The following is a 27521-nucleotide window of genomic DNA, read 5'->3' on the forward strand; positions in this document are numbered from 1 at the left end:
CAGAGGCCCTTAAGTGCCAGTTAATTGGCCAATTAAGGGTCTTGAGTGGCCTGGGGTGTGCTATTTCTTGTTGCCGCCCCGCGTAAAATTGCAGCTCGTTTGGTGGGAATAAAACTCCAGCCCATAATTTCATTTTGGAAGAACAACGCAATTTGTCCCAAGTTTCCCGATTGCACCTAAAATAGGAACTCCATCCCAATATATTTAAATATTCAAAAGAAAAAGATTACATTCTGATTTGGTCTGAAGATCCTTTGACCTTATTTGAACTCTGTAGATAGACCTAAATATTCATTAACTTATTTCTGTCCTGATTATGCTGCTAGTTAAAATGTGGAGACAGAAGCATTGAGCATGCTTCCAGTATGTTTAAAGTCCATATTTAAGTGATAAGGATTGAGACCTGCTGTAGAACTGCAGCTGTAAACTTGTGTAGTCGGAACAGACGAAGAAAGGATTAGCTCCTGTGGGGATGATGTTGACATTACGTAAAGCTATAGGTTGCTGCAACCCAGCGGAAAACAATGGATGGCGTTATCCCACATTGCTTCTGTGTATCTTTGGATTTTTTTCAATGATGAGACCATCAGAGCCTTTTCTCACACCTTACCTTGTTGGACCTGCTAAAAATTTAAGCATTGATCAGGTATTTGTCTGCAAGCATGTTTCAAATACAAAGAAAGAATATGTCTAGTTCCGCGGATTTTGCTCTGAGTGGCAAATGAATGTACAGTTTTGGTTTCCTTACCTAAGATAGGATATAATTGCCTTACAGGGAGTGCAACAAATGATTCACTAGACTGACTCTTGGGATGAGGGATTGTCGCATCAGGAGAAATTGAGTAGACTAGGCCTTATATTCCCTGGAGTTTAGAAGCATGAGATGTGATTTAATTGAAACATATAAAATTCTTAAGGAGCTTGACAGGGTAGACGCTGGGAGGATATTTCCCCTCGATGGGGAGTCAAAACTAGTCACAGTCTCAGAATAAGGAATCAGCCATTTCAGATTGTGATGAAGGAAAGAAAGAAAGAAAGACTTGCATTTATATAGCTCTTTTTACGACCACTGGATGTCCCAAAGTGTTTTACAACCAATGAAATACTTTTGAAGTGTAGCCACTGTTGTAATGTAGGAAACACAGCAGCCAACTTGTGCACAGCAAGCTCCCACAAACAGCAATGTGATAATGACCAGATAATTTGTTTTTGTGATGTTGATTGAGAGATAAATTTTGGCCATGATACCAGAGATAACACTTCTGTTCTTCTCCAAATAGTGCCATAGGATCTTTTACGTCCACCTGAGAAGGCCAATGGGGCCTTGCTCTAACATCTCATTTGAAAGATGGCACCTCCAACAGTGCAGCACTCCCTCAGTACAGTGCTGGGGTGTCTGTCTTGATTTTTGTGCTCATGTCCTGGAGTGGGAGGAGAATTATCTTCACTCAAAGGGTTGTGAATGTTTCTAATTCTCTAAACCCAGACAGCTGTGAATGCTCAGTCATTGATTATATTCAAGACAGAGATCGATAGATTCTTTAGGATATTAAGGGATCAAGCGATATGAAGATAGCACAGGAAGGTGCAGTTGAGATAGAAAATCAGCCATGGTGGAGCAGGCTTGAAGGGCTGAATGGCCTACTCCAGCTCCTATTTCTTATGTTCTAATGACCAGCATTTGTCCATAGACTTTCTATGTGTTTTGACACTGCATGTTCATGTCAGCCAACCATCCAAAAAGGGCAACTCCCTCTACAGAGCATCTGAGATCTGTGTGAACAGGACAAGCAATTGTATACCTCCTTAGCCAGTCAAACAGAAGAATCATTAATGAGCAGCACAGAGTCTGAAGAGTCAGAAGTGTGGTTTAGAATAATTAATTCAATGTCAAATCAGGGACAGAAAGCAAGACAAAGAGGCAGAAAGGAAGACTGGATTCAGAGAGAGAAGAGATAAAAAAGACAGAAGGAAAAGCAAAATTATAAATATTTTATTTTTTTAAAATCTCCAACAACAATTAAAATACGAAGGAATGAGACTCCACACCTTTAAACATTAATTCTCAGTGCCAGAGAGGTTGTTTGATAGTAACTAAGACTTATCATGCTGTTAAAATGGTAATTACACTGGAATGGACAAACCCTAACTTTTTCTGCAGAGCATCTTGAACAAAATCCTGATTTCCCAGTTTAATTGTGCATGTGTGCTCACTGGAAGTTGCTGTCCAAATTTTCACATGCATAAATAACAGTGAGCACTGTTAGCCTCACCGTTATTTCTACAGCAAAATCCATTGTGACATTCATGATGTATCATAGTTCCCAATAGGGACAGCTGAACCAATGACATAAATCACCTCTGAGATTTTCCCATTCCATTGATGTAATTTTTGCAATGTAACGGCAGCAAAGCAGGAGAAGCCACAAGGAAGTTCACCCAACATGATGACAGCAATGGGTGGTCAGGTTTATAGTTTTCCCAAATTTTAGTGGGGTGAGGTGGAGGATGAGTCTGGGTAACATCAGTCATGAATATACCAAATTCCATCAGAAGCAGTGTGATTTGGTCAGTCTGGTATTTAAACTAACCAATTTGAGCAAAGTGCCAATAACCAGTTTAGCAACTTAATAAGAAATGATAAACATCCTCATCCTCTCACCCCTGAAATCCCTACCGGAAGACGTCACTCTTGTTCAATAATGGGGGTGTAGTGCCCTATCTGCCTTTTCTAATTTTGGTTCTGATGGATTCTATGCAAAAGGATCATGCCATATCTGGTAGTAGCAGGCTGTTATTGTGTACACATGCCATGAAGTTCTTTATTTGCATTGTATGCCCTTTATATGCAGGTGCTTAAAGTGCTTTAATTAATCTGAAGAAATTCTCCCCCCTCTCCCCCCATATGATGGTAATAAATTAATTGAAAAATATTCAGAGTACTATAACAGATGGAGCTGTTCCAGCTGGCAAAAGTTTAATAATCCTACAACCATTTGGCACCCATTTGTAATTGCATCTCTGTAGAGTATCACTCTCCTTAGGCCCTGCAAAGTCGACAGATCCCATTTTGGATGTTGGAGGGAGAGGTGGGGGTACAATTTTCACATAAATTTGCCAGCAGGAAACTGACAGGATCGGATAAAGTGTCCATTTTACATTGCACCCAATTTCACTTTCCATCGAAGTCAATCTTTGTGTAAAAAAGTTCCTCAAACTCTCCCTTCACACTTTTGGTGATGTTAAATATTTAATCTCTAGATAGTGACTCACTGCCCAGTGGATAATTTCAACCTTTTTTGTTTACTAGAAGGGCTGCAGTTTCTTTAGAGTCCCCTCATAACTAAAGTGTTCAATCCTTGGCTTCATTACAGTGTATCTTTTCTGCTGCCACTCCATGGTCTTGACATCTTACCTTAAGTAAAGCAACCAAAATCCAAAAGGACATAGACAAGTTGGCGGAATGGGCAGACAGGTGGCAGATGAAGTTCATTGCAGAGAAATGTGAAGTGATTCATTTTGGTAGGAAGAACATGGAGAGATAATATAAAATAAAGGGTGCAATTCTAAAGGGGGTACAAGAGCAGAGGGACCTGGGTGTATTTGTGCATAAGTCATTGAAGGTGGCAAGACAGGTTGAGAGAGCAGTTAATAAAGCATACAATATCCTGGGCTTTATTAATAGGGGCATAGAGTTCAAGAGCAAGGAAGTTATGTGGAACTTGTAAAAGACACTAGTTTGGTCTCAGCTGGAGTATTGCATCCAGTTCTGGGCACAGCACCTTAGGAAAGACATGAGGGCATTGGAGAGAGTACAGAAAAAATTCACATGAATGGTTCCAGGGTTGAGGAACTTCAGTTATGAAGATAGATTGAAGATGTTAGGACTGATGTCCTTCGAGATGAGAAGGCTGAGAGGTGATTTGATAGAGGTATTCAAAATCATGAGGGGTCTGGACAGAGTAGATAGAGAGAAACTGTTCCCACTCATGAAAGGATCTCAAATGAGCGGGCACAGATTTAAAGTATTTGGTATCAGAAGCAAAAGTGACATGAGGAAAATCTTTTTCATGCAGAGTGGTTAAGGTCTGGAATGCACTGCCTGAGAGTGTGGTGGAGGTAGGTTCAATTGAAGCACTCAACAGGGAATTAGACTGTTATATGAAAATAAAGAATGTGCAAGGTTACAGGAGAAGGCGGGGGAGTGGAACTGAGTGAATTACTCTTTCGGAGAACTGGTGCGGACACATTGGGCCGAATGGCCTCCTTCTGCACTGTAACAATTCTGTGATCTGTTAACATTTGGTAGAATATTCTAACTGAGGTCTAATCAATTAATTTTATAGGTTTGTCATTACCTCTTTGCATTTGTCCTATACTCCTAATTATAAATCCAAGGATCCCTAGTGTTGTCTTCTACATATTTTATATTGCTTCTGATTCCATACTGAATCTGGGGACGCTGATGGGATAGTATTCCTATGTTTCTTTTTGTTTTTTTTATTATTTTAATATAGCATTAAACTTATTTTCTTATTCATTTTCAGGTTACTAATGAAATACTTCCAGTATGGACATATTCTTACTTGGCAATGCTATTCCCTGTCTTCCTGATCACAGATTATCTAAGATATAAACCTATCATAGTTTTACAAGGAATTAGCTTTATTATCACTTGGCTAATGCTACTGTTTGGGCAAGGAGTCCTGGCCATGCAGTTTTTAGAATTCATCTATGGCATTGTATCTGCCACCGAAGTGGCTTATTACTCCTACATTTACAGTGTTGTTAGTTCTGAGCACTATCAAAAAGTAACCAGTTACTGTCGGAGTGTCACATTAGTTGCATACACAGTGGGTTCCATTCTGGGACAAGTTTTAGTCTCTGTTTGGAATGTCCCTTATTTCTATCTGAATGTGATTTCACTGGTTTCAGTGTCTGTAGCTTTCCTTTCTTCCATTCCCCTGCCAATGCCCAAGAGAAGCATGTTTTTCCACAAGAAATCAACTGAAAAGTTGCAAGTTCCCCCATCAACTGAAGATGTCAAACCAAAGTCTGAAAATAGTAGTCCCCAAGACAATGCTGATACAACAAACTTCTCACAGTTACCTGTAATGTCAGATGGAGATGTAAATGATCGGGTGAAAGCAACAGGGCACGAGGGCGGAATAAAGGTCTTCCTCCAACTGTGGTCTGATTTCAAAAAGTGCTACTCCTCTCCACAACTCCTCTACTGGTCTATCTGGTGGGCCTTGGCCACCTGTGGGTATCTTCAAATTACAAATTACATACAGGTGCTATGGGATTACGTTGAACCATCCCGAAATGCCACGGCATATAATGGTGGTGTGGAAGCAGTGGCAACCTTTATAAGTAAGTGGAATTATAATATTCATCCACTTTATTATCAGAAATAGCAACTTATCACACAATGTCTGATGTCACCATAAGTGGAGAGATTGAGAGATTGTTGTAGAAGTGATAAAAGACAGAGCCAGTTAACATCCTATAAAAGATCAACATCTCCCAGACACATCCTGCAGCAATACCAGACGAGGATGTCACTAGGAGACTGCTGGTAGAGTACCAGCAGAGCACCAGGCAAATGGCAAGTGAGTTATATCATCCCACAGAAAGGAATGAGGGAAGCTTGCACAGTCAGCCAGAAGTACACACAGTGACAGAAAAAGACTTTGACACCAGGTGCATCCAGCAACAAATCAACAATAAGTCTAGAAAGGAGTTCAATACTTAAAGAAATAAGATTGTTTTGACCTTTGAATGTTTTAATGTTCTATGAGCTGTTCACTGAAGGCTAAAACAAAGTATGGTAAGAACTGAAGCCGAGTTTGAATAAGTGCATGATTAGTTGATGACGAATTTCTGCAGTTCCTCTCCTCTTTATTATTCTATTTCCCCTCCAGCTTCACATCCAGTGTTTGGTCCTCCTTAATGTTAAGCACTACAGAAATGTTAGGTTATTGTTGTAAAATTGTGTGACTTATTTCAAGTACAATCAGTGTGGCATTTGATTTGTGCAGTGTTATCCTAATGTATGACCAGTTAACCTTCTTAAGTGCATGACTCATTAATACAGTTACCCTTATATCATATGTCAATAGTGTACAGTTGATCCAATGTGTGGCAAGAGGAAGATTGGTATGTGAACAAAGCTTCATTAATGCACTATGAGGCCAGCCAATAGCTTTGACCTTTTTGTGCAATAATTAAGCCTCATTCTGATGTAAAATTAAAAGTAGTCAAGTCACTGACACAAGGGTTCCATTGTAGAATTTTCTAGTGCTGTGCTAAACTAATTATACACAAGGCTAGTCATAGGTCTTTTTTGCCCATGAAAGTTTCTTTATCATTTTCATGGCAGTTCTTTTTTTTTTACTGTTCACCTCCTCCACAGATCAACCAAATTGATTTCTCAGCTTTTCTGACCAATAATAGCTCTGGTTAACATAAGCAGATTGTGGATAATATTTTGTGTTGTTGTTTATAAATTAGATGAAAGAAAGGATGATAATGATCATTTAAACTATCTGTTTGATTTTCTATTGCTGATTGCATGACCTCAAAATGATTGAATTCCTTATCATTGTGAATTCAGGTTCTGGTACATCCTTTGCCGTGGGCTATATAAAGATGGATTGGGCAATCTGGGGAGAAATGGCACTGGGCATCTTTTCAGCAGTGACGAGCGGTGCGTTATTCGCCATTGATCTGTCGAACAATATTTGGGTTTGCTATGCTGGCTATGTTGTGTTCAAAGCCACCTACATGTTCCTGATTACTATAGCAACGTGAGTATAATAACCTACCTGAAAAAATAGTAAAACTGAAATAGTAGTAATTTTTTTCAAGATAGCATAAAATTCTGATGTACAGACCCTTCAGTGAATTGCCTTTAACCTAGTCATGATACACTGTTCCTTATGAATAAACTGTTTGTGTACACACCGAGAGCTTGGGGTTTGCTGAACTCCATCCAAAAAAATTTGCCTTTTCCTCCAAGGTCAATCTATAATTTTCTTACATAGATTTTATTTCTTAACTCTTTATTTCTGTTCATGCAAAAAAACCCTCTTCCAACAGAGAAGATATGACATTGTCACATCATGTTCAAGCTACTTTAAATGATTTACAATACCTGTCACAAGTTGGGCATTGGCATCTGAATGTCTACTTGCTAGAACCCCAGGACACCAGTGGTCTGATCTTGCCCCATTTGCACTCAACAATGGGAATAATATGGATGGGAAATAAAAGGAATAATTTTTACTCGGAACAGGTATCATGTGTGTGTGTTGGAAGGTGAGTATTGTGGGGGCTTGTGTGTGTGTGTAGGGGGTGGGTATCATGTGTGTGTGTAGGGGGTGACAGAGACCAGCCATGAGATGAGATCTGTTGGTCTCACACAGACACTTTACATGTTATTAGAAGGTGAGTCTCACCATTATGTCTGAGAGTGTGGAGGAGTGTAAATCCACTTTGCGTGTTTATGTATATCACGTGGCACTCTATAGTCTACCCTGAAGAGTGGCAACTTCTAGAGATATACAGCAGAGCCCTCAAAGCAGGAGCCAAATTACAGCTTTTACAGATTCAAGCACCCAGCCATCAACGGGCATGAACACCTCGAGGATCCACTTGAGGATCAGCAGCCTTCTACCAGTTCAGCTCAGGCCACTCAGGGAGCACCAAGTAGTAGGAGTAGTATTCGAAAACCTTCTTTAAAGAAAAGCACTATTGTTTGATCACTCAGGTGAGAGATGAATGGTATGCATTTATTATGTTTGTCATTAAATTGATCACCATTATCATCTTTGGGACTTTGGTCTTCCATGTGGTTTAATAGCAGTTTTTGCATGGTCAGAATGCAATTGATATTGAATGGCTTAACCATTCTTCAATGCAGGATGAAAAGTCTGAAGAAGAATGTGTCAAGGTCTACATTGGACAGAGACTCTTTTTACGGTCCTAGGGCAGGGTGTGAGACATTAGCTGAATCGCTGAGCTATAAGCTGTTCCCTCACATGTTTTGTTGCAAGGCACTGATATGGAACAACTTCCTCTGCTGCTTCCTCTTCTCCCCACTGGTCTCCCTAATCTGATGATGGCTGTTGTGATGTTCCCAGAACTGGAGTGAGGTTTAGCCGAGTTTTGTAAGGAATATGAGAAAAAGACTGAGACAGCATGATGTTGAACATAATGGAGTCTTCTTTATTCTGTTTTACTTTCACTTTCTCTTTCAACTCCCTCTGCTGGCTCATGTCTGCATGGCAGCCTCCAGTAAACAATATGTACAATGTAATTCTTAAAACACTACATTCCTCCCCTTCTTAGTAAATGAAAGACATAGCATGTTTCAATGGTTTGTTTCCGAAAGTATAAACAATAAACTTAAACATAAATAGTTTACTTCGTAACATAGTCACTTCAATATAGTGGACGCTTTCTCTGATGAGTAGGATATTGACTGACATCAGGTGTAGTGTCATTTGACTCATGTTCTTCAGCTGAGATGTCGAAGTCAGAATTGGATTCAATGTTTGCGAGTGCTGTTTTCAGTGCTTTGAAGAATGATGCATTTCTTGTGATGATTTGTGAACCTCGCTTAGCAGTGATCATTGAGCCTGTTGTGTTGGTCACGACAAATGGTTGGATATCATGAGTAATTGTTTATTTTCCAACATGACCATCACGTTTCAGAAGTACTTTATCTCCTGGCTTTAGCGGTGTAGTTCTAAATTTCCTGTTTCGCTCTGCATTTACTTTCATTCGATCCTTCTATTCTCGATCTTGTTGTCATACATGTTGATCATTAGCTCTGCGGGGTAGCTCAGGTAGACTTGTACATAGGATGTGCAAAGATGAGTGTAGCTGGAGGTTTTCCAGTAATCGAGTGAGGTGCCACTCTGTAATTATGCAGGAAGTGATATAGTTCTTGCTTCCATGACTTGTTCTCAGCTGTAGCTTTATGTATCACTTTTTCAAGGTTCACATAAATCTCTCGACTTCTCCATTAGTTCTTGGCCAATGGGGTGCGATTTTCCTATGAGTGAATCCGAGATAGTTCACGAATTTGCTGAACTCATCGCTGTTCAATGGGGTCCATTGTCATTTCTTATCATTTGAGAGATTCTAAACAAGGCGCAGATCTGGTCAAGCGTTGGATGACTTCTTTTGTTGTAGATGACATAACTAATTCCACGATAGGGAATCTGCTGTTGTCATCAGTGACAACAAGCAGGTGTTCACCTGTGGGCAAATCTGCAAAGTCAACGCTGACTTCAATCCATGGTCCTGGAGGTAGTTGGACATCTTGAGGGAATCATGAAGATTTGACATTGTGGTTGCTTGACATGGCAAACACTGATTGATGTTGTGCTCTCCCAATTCCTGGGAACTATACCTTTTTCCTAAGGAGCTGTTTGGTTTTGACTATTCCCTTTTAATCTTTCATGTGCTATATCGACAACACATTCCCTCAATGAGTGTGGAATGACATGACAGTTGTTGCGTAATACAAGATCAGATGTGATTGTAACAACGAGTTCATTTCAAACATTGTGAAGGTCTCGTAGGGCATGAGCGATTTCATTTGTAGACGCTTTCTTGATCAGGTCTTTCCAATTTTGTGATTCCATAGCCTTCATACATATTTGCAAAGCCTCATCTTGTTTTGTTGCCGCTTTGATGTCAGCTAGCTTTAGTGACTTTGGCTCGCATTTTTGCTTACTTAGTTGAGATGTTGTTCAGCAACCTTTTCCTCATGTCTAGTAGGACCGACTGTTAGTAACAGATGTTGTGAAAGGTAGTCCGGAGGGTTGAGCTTGCCTGGTTGATACTGAACATGGAACTCATACACGAGTGGATAGTTTGCTATGTGGATTGAACAAGCTCACTAGTGGGTCTATGATTGGTTATTATTTTTAATTCACTTCTATATAAGTAGAGATGAAAGTGTAAGATACCCCATGTGATTGAGAGTACTTCTCTCTCTGTTTGCAAATAACATTGCTCTACGAGCGCTAATGATCTGCTTGCTATCATGACGATTGATGGATTACCTGTCTTGTCTTTCTGTACGAGAACTACAACTAAGCCAACCGGGCCTGTATCTACAACTAGTTAAGTGGTTTTCTCAGGGTCGAAATAGGCATTTGTGCAATTTGCCGACAAACGTTGTTTGATCTGGTGTACCGCCTGTTTGTATGATTTAGTCCATTCCCAATTGCTGGTCTCTTTTGTCAGATCGCGTAGGGGGGCAGATAGCACAGCAAGGTCAGGAATGAAACGACACAGTACGTGATAAGTCATAGTAGACTCCAGACTTCTTGCATGTTTGTAGGATGTGCAGCAATGGCTTCAACTTTCCCTGGATCAGGTCATACTCCTTCACCACTGAACACATGACCAACGAAATCAATTCTGCCTTCATTAAACAAACACTTGTCTTTGTTCAAGGTGAGGTTACATTCTCTGAGACGTCGTAGGCATACATGTAGGCGTGTCTCGAGTTCACTTTCAGTGCAGCCATAGATGAGACTGTCATCACTGATGTTCACTGTGCCTTCAAGTCCTTGAAGTGCAGATTGAATCTAGTGCTGAAATACCTCAGCTGCTGAGCTGACTCTAAAGTTGAGCCTCTTGTATTGGAAAAGGCCAATGTGAGTGGAGAATACAGTAAGTTATTTCGATTCTTCTGCAAGCTCGACTTGATGATAGCCTGCATTGAGGTCAAGTTAAGCTAAGTGTTTAGCACCATTCACTTTTTCTATGATGTAATCGATTGTTGGTGTCAAGTGCCTTTCTCGTTGTATGGCTTGGCGATCGCATATCTACACAGGTTCTAATCTGGTTCTCGCTCTTGGGTTGCTTGAGGTATAAGCTTATTCTGAACTTTCTCAATCATGCTAAGGTCAAGTATGCATTCTAGTTCCTTCTCTGTCTGTTTCCTGACATGATATGGTATTTGTTGCCGTTGATGCACAACTGGGGGCACATTAGGATCTGCATGCCGCTTGCATGTAACACTTTTCAGTTTGCCGATACCAGTGAAACAATCAGCATACAGTTTGAGAATGTTTTGTTATTATGTGTAGGAATCGCTTATGTGACTACAATCATGTGTAGATCTGTTGCAGTGTAGAAACTGATAAGTATGTCACATTCTCCAGATATGACATAGAACAGCGCATTCATTCTAGTATCTTTGAATGAGACTGATGTTTCAAAAGTTCTGAGGATTTTCAGCAGTTTGTCACTGTTGTAAGGGAAAATTTTTGTAATACCTGGTTTGCAGAGAATGGGGCAATCCTGAAGTTTGTTGAATGCTTTTCCTCCCATGACATTGACAGATGGTCCTGTGTCGATGAGAGCATCTACGCCCAAGCAGCTAATGGTCACTGTCACATGTAGCTGTTTGCTGTGTCTGAGACAGAGGACAAAAGGATATTCATGCACCTCGACATTAGCTCCATTCTCTCACTTTTTTGCTGTGGTACACATACCTGGCACCCTTCTGTTGGTAATGGTTTTAGTAGTTAATTTTACCAATGCGCGACAAACACGAGCAAAGTGGTTAGGTTTTCCACAGTTTACCAGTAGCAGGACACTCTGTCCAGTGTGGGTAAGCAACGCCACAATGGAAACATTCTTTGGACTAGTCGCAACTCTGCTTGTGAGACAGCTGTTGTTGCTTTGTAGGTGGTTTCCTGCCACATGAGCGATGAATAGTGTTCAGAAGAGTTGAACTTGGAGCGTGGGACTTGCTGTTGGCAACCTCAACTTCAGTAGCTCTGGACTCTGAGAGTGACAATGATCTTGCTAACTCTAACAGCTCTGACAGCTTTCTGTCTTTCTTGAGTGCCTTTCAAAGAGCAAAGAAAATTACAGCACAGGAGCAGGCCCTTCAGCCCTCCAAGCCTGTGCCGATCCAGATCCTCTATCTAAACCTGTCGCCTATTTTCTAAGGATCTGTATCTCTTTGCTTCCTGCCCATTCATGTATCTGTCTAGATACATCTTAAAAGACGCTATCGTGCCCGCATCTACCACCTCCGCTGGCAACGCGTTCCAGGCACCCACCACCCTCTGCATAAAGAACTTCCCACGCATATCCCCCCTAAACTTTTCCCCTCTCACTTTGAACTCGTGACCCCTAGTAATTGAATCCCCCACTCTGGTAAAAAGCTTCTTGCTATCCACCCTGTCTACACCTCTCATGATTTTGTACACCTCAATCAGGTCCCCCCTCAACCTCCGTCTTTCTAATGAAAATAATCCTAATCTACTCAACCTCTCTTCATAGCTAGCGCCCTCCATACCAGGCAACATCCTGGTGAACCTCCTCTGCACCCTCTCCAAAGCATCTACAACCTTTTGGTAATGTGGCGACCAGAACTGCACGCAGTATTCCAAATGTGGCCGAACCAAAGTCTTATACAACTATAACATGACCTGCCAACTCTTGTACTCAATACCCCGTCCGATGAAGGAAAGCATGCCGTATGCCTTCTTGACCACTCTATTGACCTGCGTTGCCACCTTCAGGGAACAATGGACCTGAACACCCAAATCTCTCTGTACATCAATTTTCCCCAGCACTTTTCCATTTATTGTATAGTTCACTCTTGAATTAGATCTTCCAAAATGCATCACCTCGCATTTGCCCGGATTGAACTCCATCTGCCATTTCTCTGCCCAACTCTCCAATCTATCTATATTCTGCTGTATTCTCTGACAGTCCCCTTCACTATCTGCTACTCCACCAATCTTAGTGTCGTCTGCAAACTTGCTAATCAGACCACCTATACTTTCCTCCAAATCATTTATGTAAATAACAAACAACAGTGGTCCCAGCACGGATCCCTGTGGAACACCACTGGTCACACGTCTCCATTTTGAGAAACTCCCTTCCACTGCTACTCTCTGTCTCCTGTTGCCCAGCCAGTTCTTTATCCATCTAGCTAGTACACCCTGGACCCCATGCGACTTCACTTTCTCCATCAACCTACCATGGGGAACCTTATCAAATGCCTTACTGAAGTCCACGTATATGACATCTACAGCCCTTCCCTCATCAATCAACTTTGTCGCTTCCTCAAAGAATTCTATTAAGTTGGTAAGATATGACCTTCCCTGCACAAAACCATGTTGCCTATCACTGATAAGCCGATTTTCTTCCAAATGGGAATAGATCCTATCCCTCAGTATCTTCTCCAGCAGGTTCCCTACCACTGACGTCAGGCTCACCGGTCTATAATTACCTGGATTATCCCTGCTACCCTTCTTAAACAAGGGGACAACATTAGCAATTCTCCAGTCCTCCAGGACCTCACCCGTGTTTAAGGATGCTGCAAAGATATCTGTTAAGGCCCCAGCTATTTCCTCTCTCGCTTCCCTCAGTAACCTGGGATAGATCCCATCCGGACCTGGGGACTTGTCCACCTTAATGCTCGTTTGCTTCTTTCTTAGTGTATCAGAATACAATGTTTCGTATATGGTGTTTTTCTTGGGCGTGAAGTAGGTCGTCAATGCATTTTGTACTGATTTATTATTATTTTGTTCAGGCGTAAGTGTCTCAAAGATATCTTCTAATTCTTCACCTCCATAGATACACTGTACAGACGTCCTGTGTGTCACTGATACAGTCTCCAACTTAAAATACTGTCTTCAGAAAAGCAGACAAAAACCTTCCAAAAATTTCATACTTGAAAGCAATGTTTCCTGTTTTTCACCATCTGTTTTCCATTTACCTCATCGCCATTGTGATGTTTTCGGGACTGGAGTGAGGTTTAGCTGAGCTGAGTAAGAATTATGAAACATAGACTGAGACAAGCATGATGTTGAACATAATGGTGTCTTCTTTAGTCTGTTTTATTTTCACTTTCTCTTTCAGCTCCCTCTGCTGGCTCATGTGTGCATGGTATAGCCTCAAGTGAACAATATGTACAATGCAATTCTCAAAACACAGCAACTGTTGGAGCGTCTCTTTCTCCTCCAAGAGCAGAGTTCTCTGCAATGAAATGCCATACAATGTGAAGCAGACCAGGATGATGCATGGCAGTCTTTCTAGGGCACAATGCAGAGGCATCCTGAGCGTTTCAGACATGTGAAATGCTGTTTTAGCAGTCCTATTGTGTCCTCTATGATCTTGGTTGTGCCTTGGTTCTAATCGCATACATGTTGCTCTGGGTGGGGCTGTGCAGGGGCCTCATCAGCCAGGTCTGCAGTGGGAATCCCTTGTCAGCCAGCAGCCATTGTGTCACATCCCTCCCGGGGTCAAATAGCAGGAAGGACGGTGGAGTATCTGAGAATAAAAACATTGTTGCAAGGTACCATGTATGTTGTTCCTGTGATCGGTCACTATCTGTATGTTGATAGAGTGGTACTTCTTCCTGTTAATGAATGTTGCTGGCTGATGTTCATGTGCCCTAATACCCACATTGTGCAGATAATTAAGCCCCGCATGTGAGGGAAGCCCACAACAGCTGCAAAGCCACAAGCTCAGTTCTGTTGACTGTCGTCAGTGGGAACAGTGATGTATTGCTCAGCACCAGCAAATAGGGTGTCAGTCAACTGCTTAATGCAGCTGTGAGCTGCAGACTGGAAGATGTGACTGATGTCCATTGGTGTGAACATTCAGGTGATATTAGCAAATGCTTAATGCATTTTTACGATATTGCTCCATCTGTTGCTTTATTTCAGACCTTTATACACTTATCTTAAATGAGTTAATGCCTACGTTACAATAGCAGATAAAAGGAAATTGATCTCCCATGGCATTACCCAGATGGATTCAAGACCAAGTGAATTGGGGTTAAAAGGGATAATTGGGCCAGCATGAGCAGATATAATTCAGTCCCCATTTAAAAATTATCTGTACTATTCTTATTTTTATATTTGCATTATAAATTCCAAATCCACATTTAGAAAGGAAAATCATTGATGCTGTACCCATTTATACCTCCTGGCCCTACAGAAGCACTCTAACTTGTTACTGGCCCATAGGTGGCTTCCCCGGAATTGCCTGCACCCCTGGTCCCCTTGCCCAGGCTCCAATTGTCAGCTAGCTCCATCTGGGAGCCAGCCGAGTTCCCACTTTCCCCAGATTGGCACAAGCAGCTTGCCAGCTACGTGCAAATAAGACTTGGGCTCAAAATGGCTTGCGCCTCATGGAGATTACAATGGGCAGGTGGCGGGTACACATGCTGTGTGCCAAAGGTTAAAATCGTCTTTTGTGTCCTTTGTTAAATATGAATATTTGAAGCAATTTTCAAAATCTAACCAGTTCTTTTCTTCATCAAGGTTCCAAATAGCAGCTAACCTGAGCATGGAGCGCTATGCGCTATTGTTTGGAGTAAATACCTTTGTAGCCCTCTTATTTCAGACCATTCTGACTGTTACTGTCGTTGATTCAAGAGGCCTTGGTTTGGATATTATCACCCAAGTGAGTTCAAAATTAGGTTCTACAAATGAGTTGCATCAGTATGAGATTTGCATCTGGATAATATGAAAGTTTATGTTTATGGACAGATTATTTACCAACAATTTGTTAATTCAATTTTTAAACATTTTGGTGATTTATTTGTCAACATTGGACATCTCCAAAGCCTTTGAGAAGATCTAGTGCCACATATGTCTAAACATGTTAGCTGGGATTTTCCACTTCTTGATCCTCAGCCTCATTAAAATGAATGGGAAGAAAACTGCAGGCTGGGGAACACGGAAGCAGAAAATCTCAGCTATTATCATTGTATTATTTCCCATCAAGGTTATATTTGTGACTAAAATAAAAGCAAAATACTGCAGATGCTGTAAATCTGAAATAAAAACAGAAAGTGCTGGAAATACTCAACAGGTCAGGCAGCATCTGTGGAGAGAAGCAGAGTTAACATTTCAGGTCTGTGACCTTTCATCAGAACGGTCTGATTAACCTGGCTAAATATAGTGCGTGAGTTTCAGTAAGAAAATAATCAAAAACTGTATGAAGAAAAATGCTATCCTTCAGAGATGTCTGAATGTAAAACTGGCATAAATCAGTTAAATTTAAATTTCCTCAAAAGAAACTGGCATAGTTCAGCTATTATGCTGTAGATACATTGAAAACTTCCAGGAAATTTCCAGGCCAAAGTCCAATCAAAAAGTGTCAGTCTTGGTTCACTGGGAGCACTCTTCCATCTGGGTCAGAAGGTCATGTGTTCAAGCCCTTCTCAAGACTTGAGCACATAATCTAGGCTGACATTTCACTGCAATACTGAAAAGCAGCTTCACTGTTGAATGTGCTGTCTTTCAGATGAGATGTTAAAACAAGACCCTGTTAACCTCAGGAGGATGTAAGAGATCCTATCGAAGCACTTGAAAACGAATAGAGGTCCTGTCCAAATCGTATGCCTCATTCTACATCAGTAAAATACAGAATATCTGGTCAGTTATCTCATTGCTATTTGTGAGATGTTGCTATGTGCAAATTGGCTTCCACATTTGGCTACATTAAAACAGTGACTTTACTTAAGAAGTACCTTATTGGCTGTGAAGCACTTTGAGAATACAAACGGTACTATATAAATGCAAGCTTTTTCTTTAACTGCTACCAATTTTGATGGCTTCTTCCAGAGTCTTTTTAAATCTACTGACATTCTTGGCCTCACTATCTTTGAAGCTCTCAGTTTTTACATCTGCTCTGCTGTTAAAGCTGCTTCTGATTTACTCTCTTGCAGCAATTATTTCTTTTCCTTTCAACATAAAGCTGGTCTGTCTAAAATTTGAACAAAATTAATGGTCACATGGACAAATATGGGTTAATTAAGGAAAGCCAGCATGGATTTCTTAAGGGAAAGTCACGTTTAACTAACTTGAAGTTTTTGAGGACGTAACAGAGATGGTTGATGAGGGCAATGATGTTGATGTGGTGTACATAGACTTTCAAAGGCGTTTAATACATGCCACACAGCAGACTTGTAAGCAAGGTTATAGTTCAAGAAATAAAAGGGATGGCAGCAACCTGGATATAGAATTGGCTGAGTGACAGGAAACAAAGAATAATGGTTAATGGATGTTTTTCAGGCTGGAGGAAGGTTTGTAGTGGATGATCAGCCATGATTGTATTGAATGGCGGAGCAGGTTCGATGGTTTGAATGGCCTACTCCTGCTCTGATGTTTCTATGTTCCCCAGGAGTCACTGTTGGGACCTTTGCTTTTCCTGATATATATTAATGACCTCGACCTTGGTATACAGGACACAATTTCAAAGTTTGTAGATGATATGAAACTTGAAAGCATTGTGAACTGTGAGGGGGATAGTGTAGAACTCCAAAAGGACATAGACAAGTTGGTGGAATGGTTCAGAGAGCTGGCAGATGAAGTTCAATGCAGAGAAATGTGAAGTGATTCATTTTGGTAAGAACTCGGAGAGACAATATAAAATAAAGGGTACAATTCTAAAGGAGGTACAAGAGCAGAGAGATCTGGATGTATTTGTGCATAAGTCACTGAAGGTGGCAGGACAGGTTGAGAGAGCAGTTAATAAAGCATACAATATCCTGGGCTTTATTAATGAGGCATAGAGTACAAGAGCAAGGAAGTTATGTTGAACTTGTATAAGATACTAATTTGGCCTCAGCTGGAGTATTGCATCCAATTCTGGGTGCTGCACTTTAGGAAAGACGTGAGGGCATTGGAGAGAGTGCAGAAAAGATTCACGTGAATGGTTCCAGGGATGAGGAACTTCAGTTATGAGGATAGATTGGAAAAATTAGGACTGATTTCCTTGGAGAAAAGAAGGCTGAGAGGTGATTTGATAGAGGTATTCAAAATCATGAAGGTTCTGGACAGAGTAGATAGAAAGAAATTGTTCCCACTCGTAAAAGGATCGAGAAAGAGAGGGCACAGATTTAAAGTATTTGGTAAAAGAAGCAAAAGTGACACGAGGAAAAACTTTTTCATGCAGCGAGTGGTAAAGATCTGGAATGAATGTCTGAAAGTGTGTTGGAGGCAAGTTCATTTGAAGCATTCAAAAGGGAATTAGACTGTTATCTGAAGGGGGAAAATGTGCAGGATTATGGGGAGAAGGTGGGGAATTGAACATAACGAATTGCGCTTTCGAAGAGCTGGTGTGGACATGATTGTCCAAATGGGATCCTTCTGCACTGTAACAATTCTGCAACCACTTTCATATCATGCTATTCCATCACCTTTTTTATGATACGATGCGTCTCACATATCTGCCTGGGATACAAGGAAAAGGTTTATTTGTGTGATGTGATCCATCTCTCACTGGCACCTTCAGCTTCCCTCTCCAGCATACCTGTTTTCTCTATTTTAGTCACTGAACCCGTGAGTTTTTCTGTCTTGTTCTTCCTGACTTGCAAGAGCATTCTACTAAACATTCTTGCTCCTCCCTCCATATTTATTATGCTGGAATTATCATCTACTGCACTCTCTCCTAACTCATGATTTCTCCTGACTTGAAAACTGTGGCATTCCTTTTCCTTTCTCCTAATATCATCAGAGTTTTAAAACCCAAAATGAAGGATTAAATCCTGCTAATTGAGAGACTTTATAACTGACAGACGTTAGCAAAGTCATGACCATGTTTATGATAACAATTTTTCCAGATCCAGATTAACTGCAGCAGACTGAATGTTTGGTTTTATTTTGCAGTTCCTTATTTATGCGAGTTACTTTGCAGCAATATCAGGACTTTTCTTCATCAGAGGTATTTACATTTTGATTCAACATGTGCAGAAAAGAAAGAAACAAATGGAGTCAGATGCCATCAAAGGAAACGCCTTGCCACCTGGAAATGAGACAAAAACAGCAGAGTTTTGAAGAGTTGAAAAACTTTGCAAAAAACATGCTTTTGACTTTTATTACTGCAATTCCTTGTCATATTCTATTGGTCAGGGTGGTAGAATATATGTCCATGGACATCAACATCATTCAACTGGCCAGGATGCATATGGTAAATGACCACTGAGCAGATGCCATCTAAAACTGGTAAAGCAACAAATCATTAAATGAGAATTCTTTTAAAAATTGAGCTCCTCCTCTTTATCTTATCCGACATCCAGTACTGAATAAGTAGAAATTTCCTCCAATTAAATATTGGGAAGATTGAAACCATTGTTTTTGGTCCCCACTACCGACTCCATCTCCCTCCCGGCAACAGTTTGCGACTAAACCAGTCTGTTCACAACTTTGGTGTTATATTTGATATTGAGGTGAGCTTCTGACCACATATTCGCACCACCACTGAGACTGCTTATTTCCACCTCCATAGCATTGCCCATTTCTCCTCTTCTCAGCTCACCAGCTGTTGAAACCCTCATTTATGCCTTTGTTACCTCTAGACTTGATGATTCCAACACACTCCTGGCTGGTCTCCCACATTCTACTCTCCATAAACTTGAGATAATCCAAAACTTTGCTGCCCATGTCTTAACTCGAACCAAGTCCCATTTTCCTGTCATCCCTGTGCTTGCTGACCTACGTTGGCTCCTGGTCAAGCAATGCCTTGATTTTAAAATTCTCATCCTTGTTTTTGAATCCCTCCATGGCCTTACCCTTCCCTATCTCTGTGAACCTCCAGCTCCACAACCCTCTGAAATATCTGTGGTCATCTAATTCTAGCCTCTTGAGCATCCCCAATTTTAATCAATCCACCATTGGTGGTCGTGCCAAGGCCCTAAGCTCTGGAATACCCTCCCTACACCTCTTCACCTCTCTACCTTGCTTTCCTCCTTTAAGACACTCCTTAAAACCTACCTCTCTGACCAAGCTTTTGGTCAACTGACTTAATACCTACTTATGTGGCTCGGTGTCATATTTTGTTTTATAATGCCTCTGTGAAGTGCCTTGGGATGTTTTATTATGTTAAAGGTGCTCTATAAATACAAGTTGTTGTTGTAGGCTGTTCCAGTGAATATTCTTATTTTGATTTTGTGACTTATTTCAGCTCCCTCACTTTGTTAGGCTTAGTAACTCTTCCTAGCCAGTAAACCCCACCCTGGAGTAATCTGCAATCAATGGCTTCATAAAAATATTTCACAAAACAACCTGGCAATATCGATAATGTATACATTAAAGTTAATCATAGTTATTTCCAATTGTTTTCTGATTTGTTTCTTATCTAACCCATTAAGTGTGTTTGCTGAACCATTAGTTTAAATGTCTGTTTTGGATAAAATACTTACACTTTGAACATTCATTATTGATATAAAGGACAGCACAGCAAACTCATCTGGACTTCTGATCCTCATTGCACAAAAGCCATCTGGTGGCAATTTCATCATAGCCTTCAGGCTAAGAGCCAATGCATAAACATTCAAGTATTTGTTTATAATAACAAGCCATAACTGCTAATTCAGTCAGCAGATAAATACCATAATGATTTATTTTACACCTGCACTGAGTCCATGATATGTATTGAACTATTTCATTGCTTAACCATAATGAAGCAATTCTATGTGGTCCAGGAAAGAAGAGGCTTAATAGGTTGAATGGCTTTACATGACACATTTTGTACTACCAAGCTAATTTATATAACATGTATGCCATATTACTGCTCAGTGTACATGTCAACTTCATCCCACCACTGAACCTCAGACTTTAATTTGGACTCTCACATAGAATTACAGAAGAGCAGGAGGCCATTTGGTTCATCATGTCTGTGCCAGCTCTCTGCAAGAGCAAATCTGTTAGTCCCACTCCCCCGCCCTTTCCCCATCGTCCTGCAGTTTTTTTTCTCTTCAGATGCTTATCCAATTCCCTTTTGAAAGCCATGATTGAAGCTGCCTCCACCACACTCTCAGGCAGTGCTTTCCAGATCTTAACCACTCACTGCGAAAAAAAAATTATATAGTGTTTTACATATTGTTTCTTCTCTGTCCTCTGTTAGTGATCAGAACATGTCTCTCCTAATTCTGCCATGCCTTTGTAACCTGAATTCCCTCTGTTTCCATTCTCGTGGACATTTTGACTGTCAGTCTGAATCCGAGCTCATTACTGTTAATTCCTTTGTTTTTCTCTTGGCCCTCTCAGGCTCTTCTCTGCTGTCTCCTTCCCTCTTGTTACTTAGTCATGCCACCTTTCATTTCTCCCCTCTCAATTCCTATCCAATCCCTGCTTCTTACTTTCCTGCCACCACCCCAGGGTTGAATCATTCTTGAATGAGCCCACAGATCGACATTCTTCAAAGAGGTTAGGAAGGATGGCCAGAGTGAGGGTAGGGCCGATAAGGGATAGTGGAGGGAACTTGTGCCTGGAGTCGGAGGAGGTAGGGGAGGTCCTAAATGAATACTTTGCTTCAGTATTCACTAGTGAGAGGGACCTGGTCGTTTGTGAGGACAGGGTGGAACAGGCTGATATGCTCGAACAGGTTGAGGTTAAGAAGGAGGATGTGCTGGAAATTTTGAATGATTTGAGGACAGATAAGTCCCCGGGGCCAGACGGGATATACCCAAGGCTATTACGGGAAGCGAGGGAAGAGATTGCTGCGCCTTTGGCGATGATCTTTGCGTCTTCACTGTCCACTGGAGTAGTACCGGATGATTGGAGGGTAGCAAATGTTGTTCCCTTGTTCAAGAAAGGGAATAGGGATAACCCTGGGAATTATAGACCAGTCAGTCTTACGTCGGTAGTGGGCAAATTATTGGAGAGGATTCTGAGAGACAGGATTTATGATTATTTGGAAAAGCATGGTTTGATTAGAGACAGTCAGCATGGCTTTGTGAGGGGCAGGTCATGCCTCACAAGCCTTATTGAATTCTTTGAAGATGTGACAAAACACATTGATGAAGGAAGAGCAGTGGATGTGGTGTATATGGATTTTAGCAAGGCGTTTGATAAGGTTCCCCGTGGTAGGCTCATTCAGAAAGTAAGGAGCCATGGGATTCAGGGAAAGTTGGCTGTCTGGATACAAAATTGGCTGGTCCATAGAAGTCAGAGGGTGGTAGTAGATGGAAAGTATTCAGCATGGAGCTCGGTGACCAGTGGTGTTCCACAAGGATCTGTTCTGGGACCTCTGCTCTTTGTGATTTTTATAAATGACTTGGATGAGGAAGTGGAAGGCTGGGTTAGCAAGTTTGCCGATGACACGAAGGTTGCTGGAGTTGTGGATAGTGTGGAAGGCTGTTGTAGGTTGCAACGGGACATTGACAGGATGCAGAGCTGGGCTGAGAAATGGCAGATGGAGTTCAACCTGGAAAAGTGTGAAGTGATTCATTTTGGAAGGTCGAATTTGAATGTGGAATACAGGCTTAAAGACAGGATTCTTGGTAGTGTGGAGGAACAGAGGAATCTTGGGGTCCATGTCCATAGATCGCTCAAAGTTGCCACCCAAGTTGATAGGGTTGTTAAGAAGGCGTCTGGTGTGTTGGCTTTCATTAACAGGGGGATTGAGTTTAAGAGCCGCGAGGTTATGCTGCAGCTCTATAAGGCCCTGGTTCGACCACACTTGGAATATTGTGTTCAGTTCTGGTCGCCTCATTATAGGAAGGATGTGGAAGCTTTAGAGAGGCTGCAGAGGAGATTTACCAGGATGCTGCCTGGACTGGAGGGCATGTCCTACGAAGAAAGATTGAGGGAGCTAGGGCTTTTCTCATTGGAGCGAAGAAGGATGAGGGGTGACTTGATAGAGGGGTACAAGATGATGAGAGGCATAGATAGAGTGGATAGTCAGAGACTTTTTCCCAGGGTGGAAAGGGCTATCACCAGAGGGCATAATTTTAAGGTGATTGGAGGAAGGTTTCGGGGAGATGTCAGAGGTAGGTTCTTTACACAGAGAGTGGTGGGTGCGTGGAATGCGCTGCCAACGGTGGTAGTAGAAGCAGATACATTAGGGGCATTTAAGCGACTCTTGGATAGGTACATGGATGATAGTAGAATGAAGGGTAGGTAGTTAGTTTGATCTTAGAGTAGGTTAATAGGTTCGGCACAACATCGTGGGCCGAAGGGCCTGTACTGTTCTATGTTCTAAGTTGACCTCTGCTGTCATCTTACAAGTAGTAACTCCAATTGCCCTCTTCACCCACCTTCCTGCATAATATGCCTACTGGGATCCAATCTGACCAAATTCCACCATACCCCCTTTGACTCTGCTGAATGGTCTTCTTCTATGCAGTAACCATTAACTTACAAACAAGGTCCTCGCTATCCTTGGCCTTATTGTGCACCATTGCACTATCATTGTGGCTTTGGCTGAAACTTGGCTTACGGGCAGCAACACCTTGCCCCCTTACTGAAGTCTCCCTGCCTAGCTAGACTTTTCACCCCCTGCCCCAGCAAACCACTGCAGTAGCAGTGTGGGCCTGATCACAAAATGTCACCTTGGTCTCCCAATCTTCTCCTTTAGCACCTGCTTCTTCTCCTTTGTGCACCTCACCTTGTTCCATCCCTCACTTTGCTTTAAAATCCCCGTTCTCTACCAAGGAAATTAATAACGTAATTAATATCTGCAGAGAAAAAGTATTGGAGAAACTTAAAGGATTAAAATCTGACAAATACTTGGGATCTGATGGCCTACACTCTAGGATTCGAAAAGAGATAGCTGCAGACATAGCAGGTGCGCAAGCTATGATTTTCCAAAATTGCTTACATTCAGGAATGGTCCCAACAAAATGGAAGTTGGCAAATGTTACACTGCTTTTCAAGAAAGGAGGGAGAGGGAACTACGGGCCAGTTAGCCTAACATCAGTCATTGGGAAAATGCTGGAATCTATTATTAAGGAAGTCTTAACAATGCACTTAGAAAAGCAAAGTATGATTAGAACAAGTCAGCATGGTTTTACAAATAGGAAATCCTGTTTGACAAATTTATTAGAGTTTTTTGAGGATGTAACTAGTAGGGTAGATAAAGGGGAATCACAGAATTATTACAAAACGGAAGGAGGCCATTCGGCCCACCGTGTCTGCACCGGCTCTCCAAAACAGCTAATGCCATTACCCTGCTTTTTCCCCATAACTCTGCACATTCTTCCTTTTCAGATAACAGTCTAATTCCCTTTTGAATGCCTTGATTGAACTGCCTGAACCACACTCTCAGGCAGTGCATTCCAGATCCCAACCACTCGCTGCATGAAGAAGTTTTTCCTCATGTCACTTTTGCTTCTTTTGCCTAGGACTTTAAATTTGAGTCATACGAGTGGGATCTTTGTAGAGTGGGAACAGTTTCTTTCTATCTACTCTGTCCAGACCCCCTCATGATTTTGAATGCCTCTATCAAATCTTACCTCAGCCTACTTTTCTCCAAGGAAAACAGTCCCAACTTCTCCAATCGGTCTTCATACCTGAGGTTCCTCATCCCTGGAACCATTCTTGTGAATCTTTTCTGTACTGTCTCCAATGCCTTCACATCTTTCCTAAAGTGCGGCACCCAGAATTGGACGCAATACTCCAGCTGAGGCTGAACTAGTGTCTTATACAAGTTTAACATAACCTCCTTGCTCTTGTATAAAAGCAAAATACTGCGGATGCTGGAAATCTGAAATAAAAACAAGAAATGCTGGAACCACACAGCAGGTCTGGCAGCATCTGTGGAAAGAGAAGCAGAGTTAACGTTTCGGGTCAGTGACCCTTCATCGGAACTGACAAATATTAGAAAACTCACAGGTTATAAGCAAGTGAGGTGGGAGTGGGGCAAGAGGTAACAAAGGAGGTCTAGATTGGACCAGGCCGCATAGCTGCCCAAAAGGTCACGGAGCAAAGGCAAACAATATGTTAATGGTGTGTTGAAAGGCAAAGCATTAGTACAGATTAGGTGTTAATACACTCCTTGCTCTTGTATTCTGTGCCCCTATTAATAAAACCCAGGACACTGTATGTTTTATTAACTGCTCTTTCAACCTGTCCTGCCACCTTCAATGACATGCACATATACCGTCAGGTCTCTCTGCTCTTGCACCCCATTTAGAGTTGTACCCTTTATGTTATATTGTCTTTCCATGTTCCTCCTACCAAAATGAATGACTTCACATTTCTCCGCATTGAACATCCTCTGCCACTTGTCCGTCCATTCCACCACAAGAGGAAACATCCTCCCTACGTCTACTTTGTCAATCCCCTTAATCATCTTATATACCTCAATTAGACCTCCTCTCATTCTTCTAAAAGCTAGAGAATAAAGGCCTAAACTGCTCAATCTCTCTTCATAAGACAAACCCCTCATCTCTGGAATCAATCTAGTGAACCTCCTTTGAACTGCCTCCAATGCAACTACATCCCTTCTCAAGTAAGGGGACCAAAACTATACGCAATACTCCAGGTGCAGTCTCACTAATGCCTTGTACAGTTGCAGCAACACTTTCCTACTTTTATACACTATTCCTTTAGCAATAAATGCCAAAATTCCATTTGCCTTCCTTATTACCTGCTGTACCTGCATACTAGTTTACTGCGATTCATGCACGAGGACACCCAGATCCCTCTGCACTGAAGCACTCTGAAGTTTCTCTCCATTTAGATAATAATTTGCCTTTCTATTCTTCCGACCAAAATGGATAACCTCACACATATCCACGTTAAATTCCATCTGCCAAATTTTGGTCCATTCACCTAACCTATCCATATCCATTTATAAATTTCTTATTTCTTTATTGCAACTTACTTTCTTTTGGGCCTCCTTATCTCGAGAGACAATGGATACGCGCCTGGAGGTGGTCAGTGGTTTGTGAAGCAGCGCCTTACTATCCCACCTATTTTAGTGTCATCTGCAAATTTGGCTATAGTACCTTCTATCCCTGCATCCAAGTCTTTAATATAGATTGTAAATAGTTGGGGCCCGAGGACCAAACCCTGTGGCACCCCACTAGTTACATCCTGCCAACAAGAAAAGGACCCATTTATCCCAACTCTCTGTTTTGTGTTGGTTAGCCAATCCTCTATCCAAGCTCATAAAGTGCCCATAACCCCATGTGATCTTACCTTGTACATTAACCTTTTGTGCGGCACCTTATCAAATGCCTTCTGGAAGTCCAGATATACATCTACAGGATCCCCAATATCCACTTTACTTGTTACATCTTCAAAGAACTCTAGCAAATTAGGCAAACACGATTTACCCTTCATAAACCATGCTAACTCTGATGGATTGCGTTTTCACTTTCTAAATGTCCTGTTATTACTTCCTTAATAATGGATTCTAACAATTTCCCAACGACAGATGTTAAACTAACTGGTCTATAGTTCCTACTTTCTGTCCCCCTCTCTTTTTGAATAAGGGCGTTATATTAGCATTTTTCCAATCCACTGGAACCTTCCCCGCATCCAGGGACAAGAAAATACCTTGGTAGAGAGTACTGCTAACAATATCAGCTAACACAGGAGCCAGGAAGAGAAGTTGGGTGGGAATAGGACCGAGGGAGGTCACGTGGACAAGATGCACTTGGAGAGGGCATGAGGAGAGACAGGAGAAAAACTAGAGAGAGTTGTCAATTCAGAGCAAGGACAGGGTGGAATCTTAGAGGACATTTGGCCTGGTGGGCTATGGGAAGTGAGAGAAACAGCAGCGACAGCTAATCGAATGGTCTCAAACTTAGTGACAAAGAAATCCATGAGCTCCTTGCACTTGTTGGAGGTGAGGGTGAAGGATACAGGGATGAGGAGCACAAGATGATGGTCTGCAGTGGAGAAAAGAAGCTGGGGGTTATTGTTTCATTCAAGGATAATCCTGGAATAATGAACAGTTTTAGCAGAAGAAAGTAGGGCCTGATGATGCTTTACATGCTCCAGACAGATATGGCAGTGAATGACTAAACCCAATTGTCCACCATATCCGTTTAAATCTGTGCCCTTGGACTTAAGGGAGCAGAGATGGGGGCTGTACTGGGGGAATGGCCTAGGTGGGTATGAGCAACAGGGACTAGGGCATCAAAAACGAAGGTGGAGGTACGATTGAGCAGAATGGGTAGCTGCAGAAACATTGTGGTGAACAGAGGTCCGAAGGGTGGACAGTTGGATTTTAAAAGTGCAAACGCCCCCTGCAAGTACTCTGTGACAGATTGTGGCACAAATCCATGTGGATTGATCCAGAACAAGCAGCTGGATTTTTTTTCACCTCACTAGACAATGCTAATGTATTGAATAAAGTGAGGGAACCTAATTTTCTTAAACTTGTTTAACATTAGAATTCTCTTCAGATCTTGTTGCATTTTTAAACATGTACAAAGCAGATTTGTTGGCTGTAAAAGTTCCCCTGGGCCTAGATGAGGACGTCTAAACTTGAATGGATCAGGCTAGGCCTAAGCCTACCTCTCCCGTTCAGCCTGTCGCAAGGGGCAGTTTAAGAAACCCCGCCAGCGCGGAGTACTCGGAACATTTTTCCCCCAACGATATTCATCCGCCGCAAGAAAATAGGGCGAATACAACTTTTCAAACGAAAGTGGTTGCCGTGGCGGGAAGCCGGTCAGATCGGGGAAAGTCGGTGTGTTACCTCTCAGCCAGTTGCTCGACAGGTCACTTGACGGCTTCTTTCGAGGAGTTTGAGCCGGGACCGGAAGTGGCCGGGCGGTGAGG

At 41.7% G+C, this 27521-nt stretch overlaps 1 protein-coding gene and 1 long non-coding RNA gene across 4 annotated transcripts; one reads left to right on the top strand and one right to left on the bottom strand.

Annotated features, from left to right (window-relative positions):
• Positions 1 to 340: 340 nt before the first annotated feature.
• Positions 341 to 20128, top strand: LOC137375388 (thiamine transporter 2-like). 3 transcript variants are annotated; one of them, XR_010975992.1, is made up of 6 exons: positions 341 to 646; positions 4548 to 5373; positions 6617 to 6809; positions 15321 to 15462; positions 16309 to 16439; positions 18675 to 18763. XR_010975992.1 is itself a non-coding variant. In XM_068042530.1 (5 exons), exons 1-5 carry the CDS (start codon positions 473 to 475, stop codon positions 18840 to 18842), a joined length of 1503 nt encoding a protein of 500 aa, XP_067898631.1. In that variant the 5' UTR covers positions 341 to 472; the 3' UTR covers positions 18843 to 20128. The 3 variants fall into 3 exon arrangements, 1 of the variants encoding a protein (XP_067898631.1); XR_010975993.1 differs by lacking the exons at positions 16309 to 16439; positions 18675 to 18763 and adding an exon at positions 13912 to 14347 and having other exon boundaries at positions 15321 to 15404; XM_068042530.1 differs by lacking the exon at positions 16309 to 16439 and having other exon boundaries at positions 18675 to 20128.
• LOC137375391 (uncharacterized) lies at positions 15601 to 27493 on the bottom strand. Its single transcript, XR_010975994.1, has 3 exons — positions 27439 to 27493; positions 24242 to 24542; positions 15601 to 18810 (listed from the first exon to the last, which is right to left on the bottom strand). It is a non-coding gene; the product is annotated as an uncharacterized lncRNA (long non-coding RNA).
• Between the last annotated feature and the right edge of the window lie 28 nt (positions 27494 to 27521).

This window comes from Heterodontus francisci, chromosome 11 (assembly GCF_036365525.1).
Source record: "Heterodontus francisci isolate sHetFra1 chromosome 11, sHetFra1.hap1, whole genome shotgun sequence".
In the NCBI taxonomy this organism is placed as follows: domain Eukaryota; kingdom Metazoa; phylum Chordata; class Chondrichthyes; order Heterodontiformes; family Heterodontidae; genus Heterodontus; species Heterodontus francisci.

What these genes read in the sequence shown, in the direction of transcription:
- LOC137375388 (XM_068042530.1), top strand. Translation starts at nt 473, where the DNA reads ATGATGTTGACATTACGTAAAGCTATAGGTTGCTGCAACCCAGCGGAA. An exon ending in AAAATTTAAGCATTGATCAG is followed by an intron (nt 647 to 4,547) that starts GTATTTGTCTGC and finishes ATTCATTTTCAG; the next exon opens with GTTACTAATGAAATACTTCC. An exon ending in AGCAGTGGCAACCTTTATAA is followed by an intron (nt 5,374 to 6,616) that starts GTAAGTGGAATT and finishes TTGTGAATTCAG; the next exon opens with GTTCTGGTACATCCTTTGCC.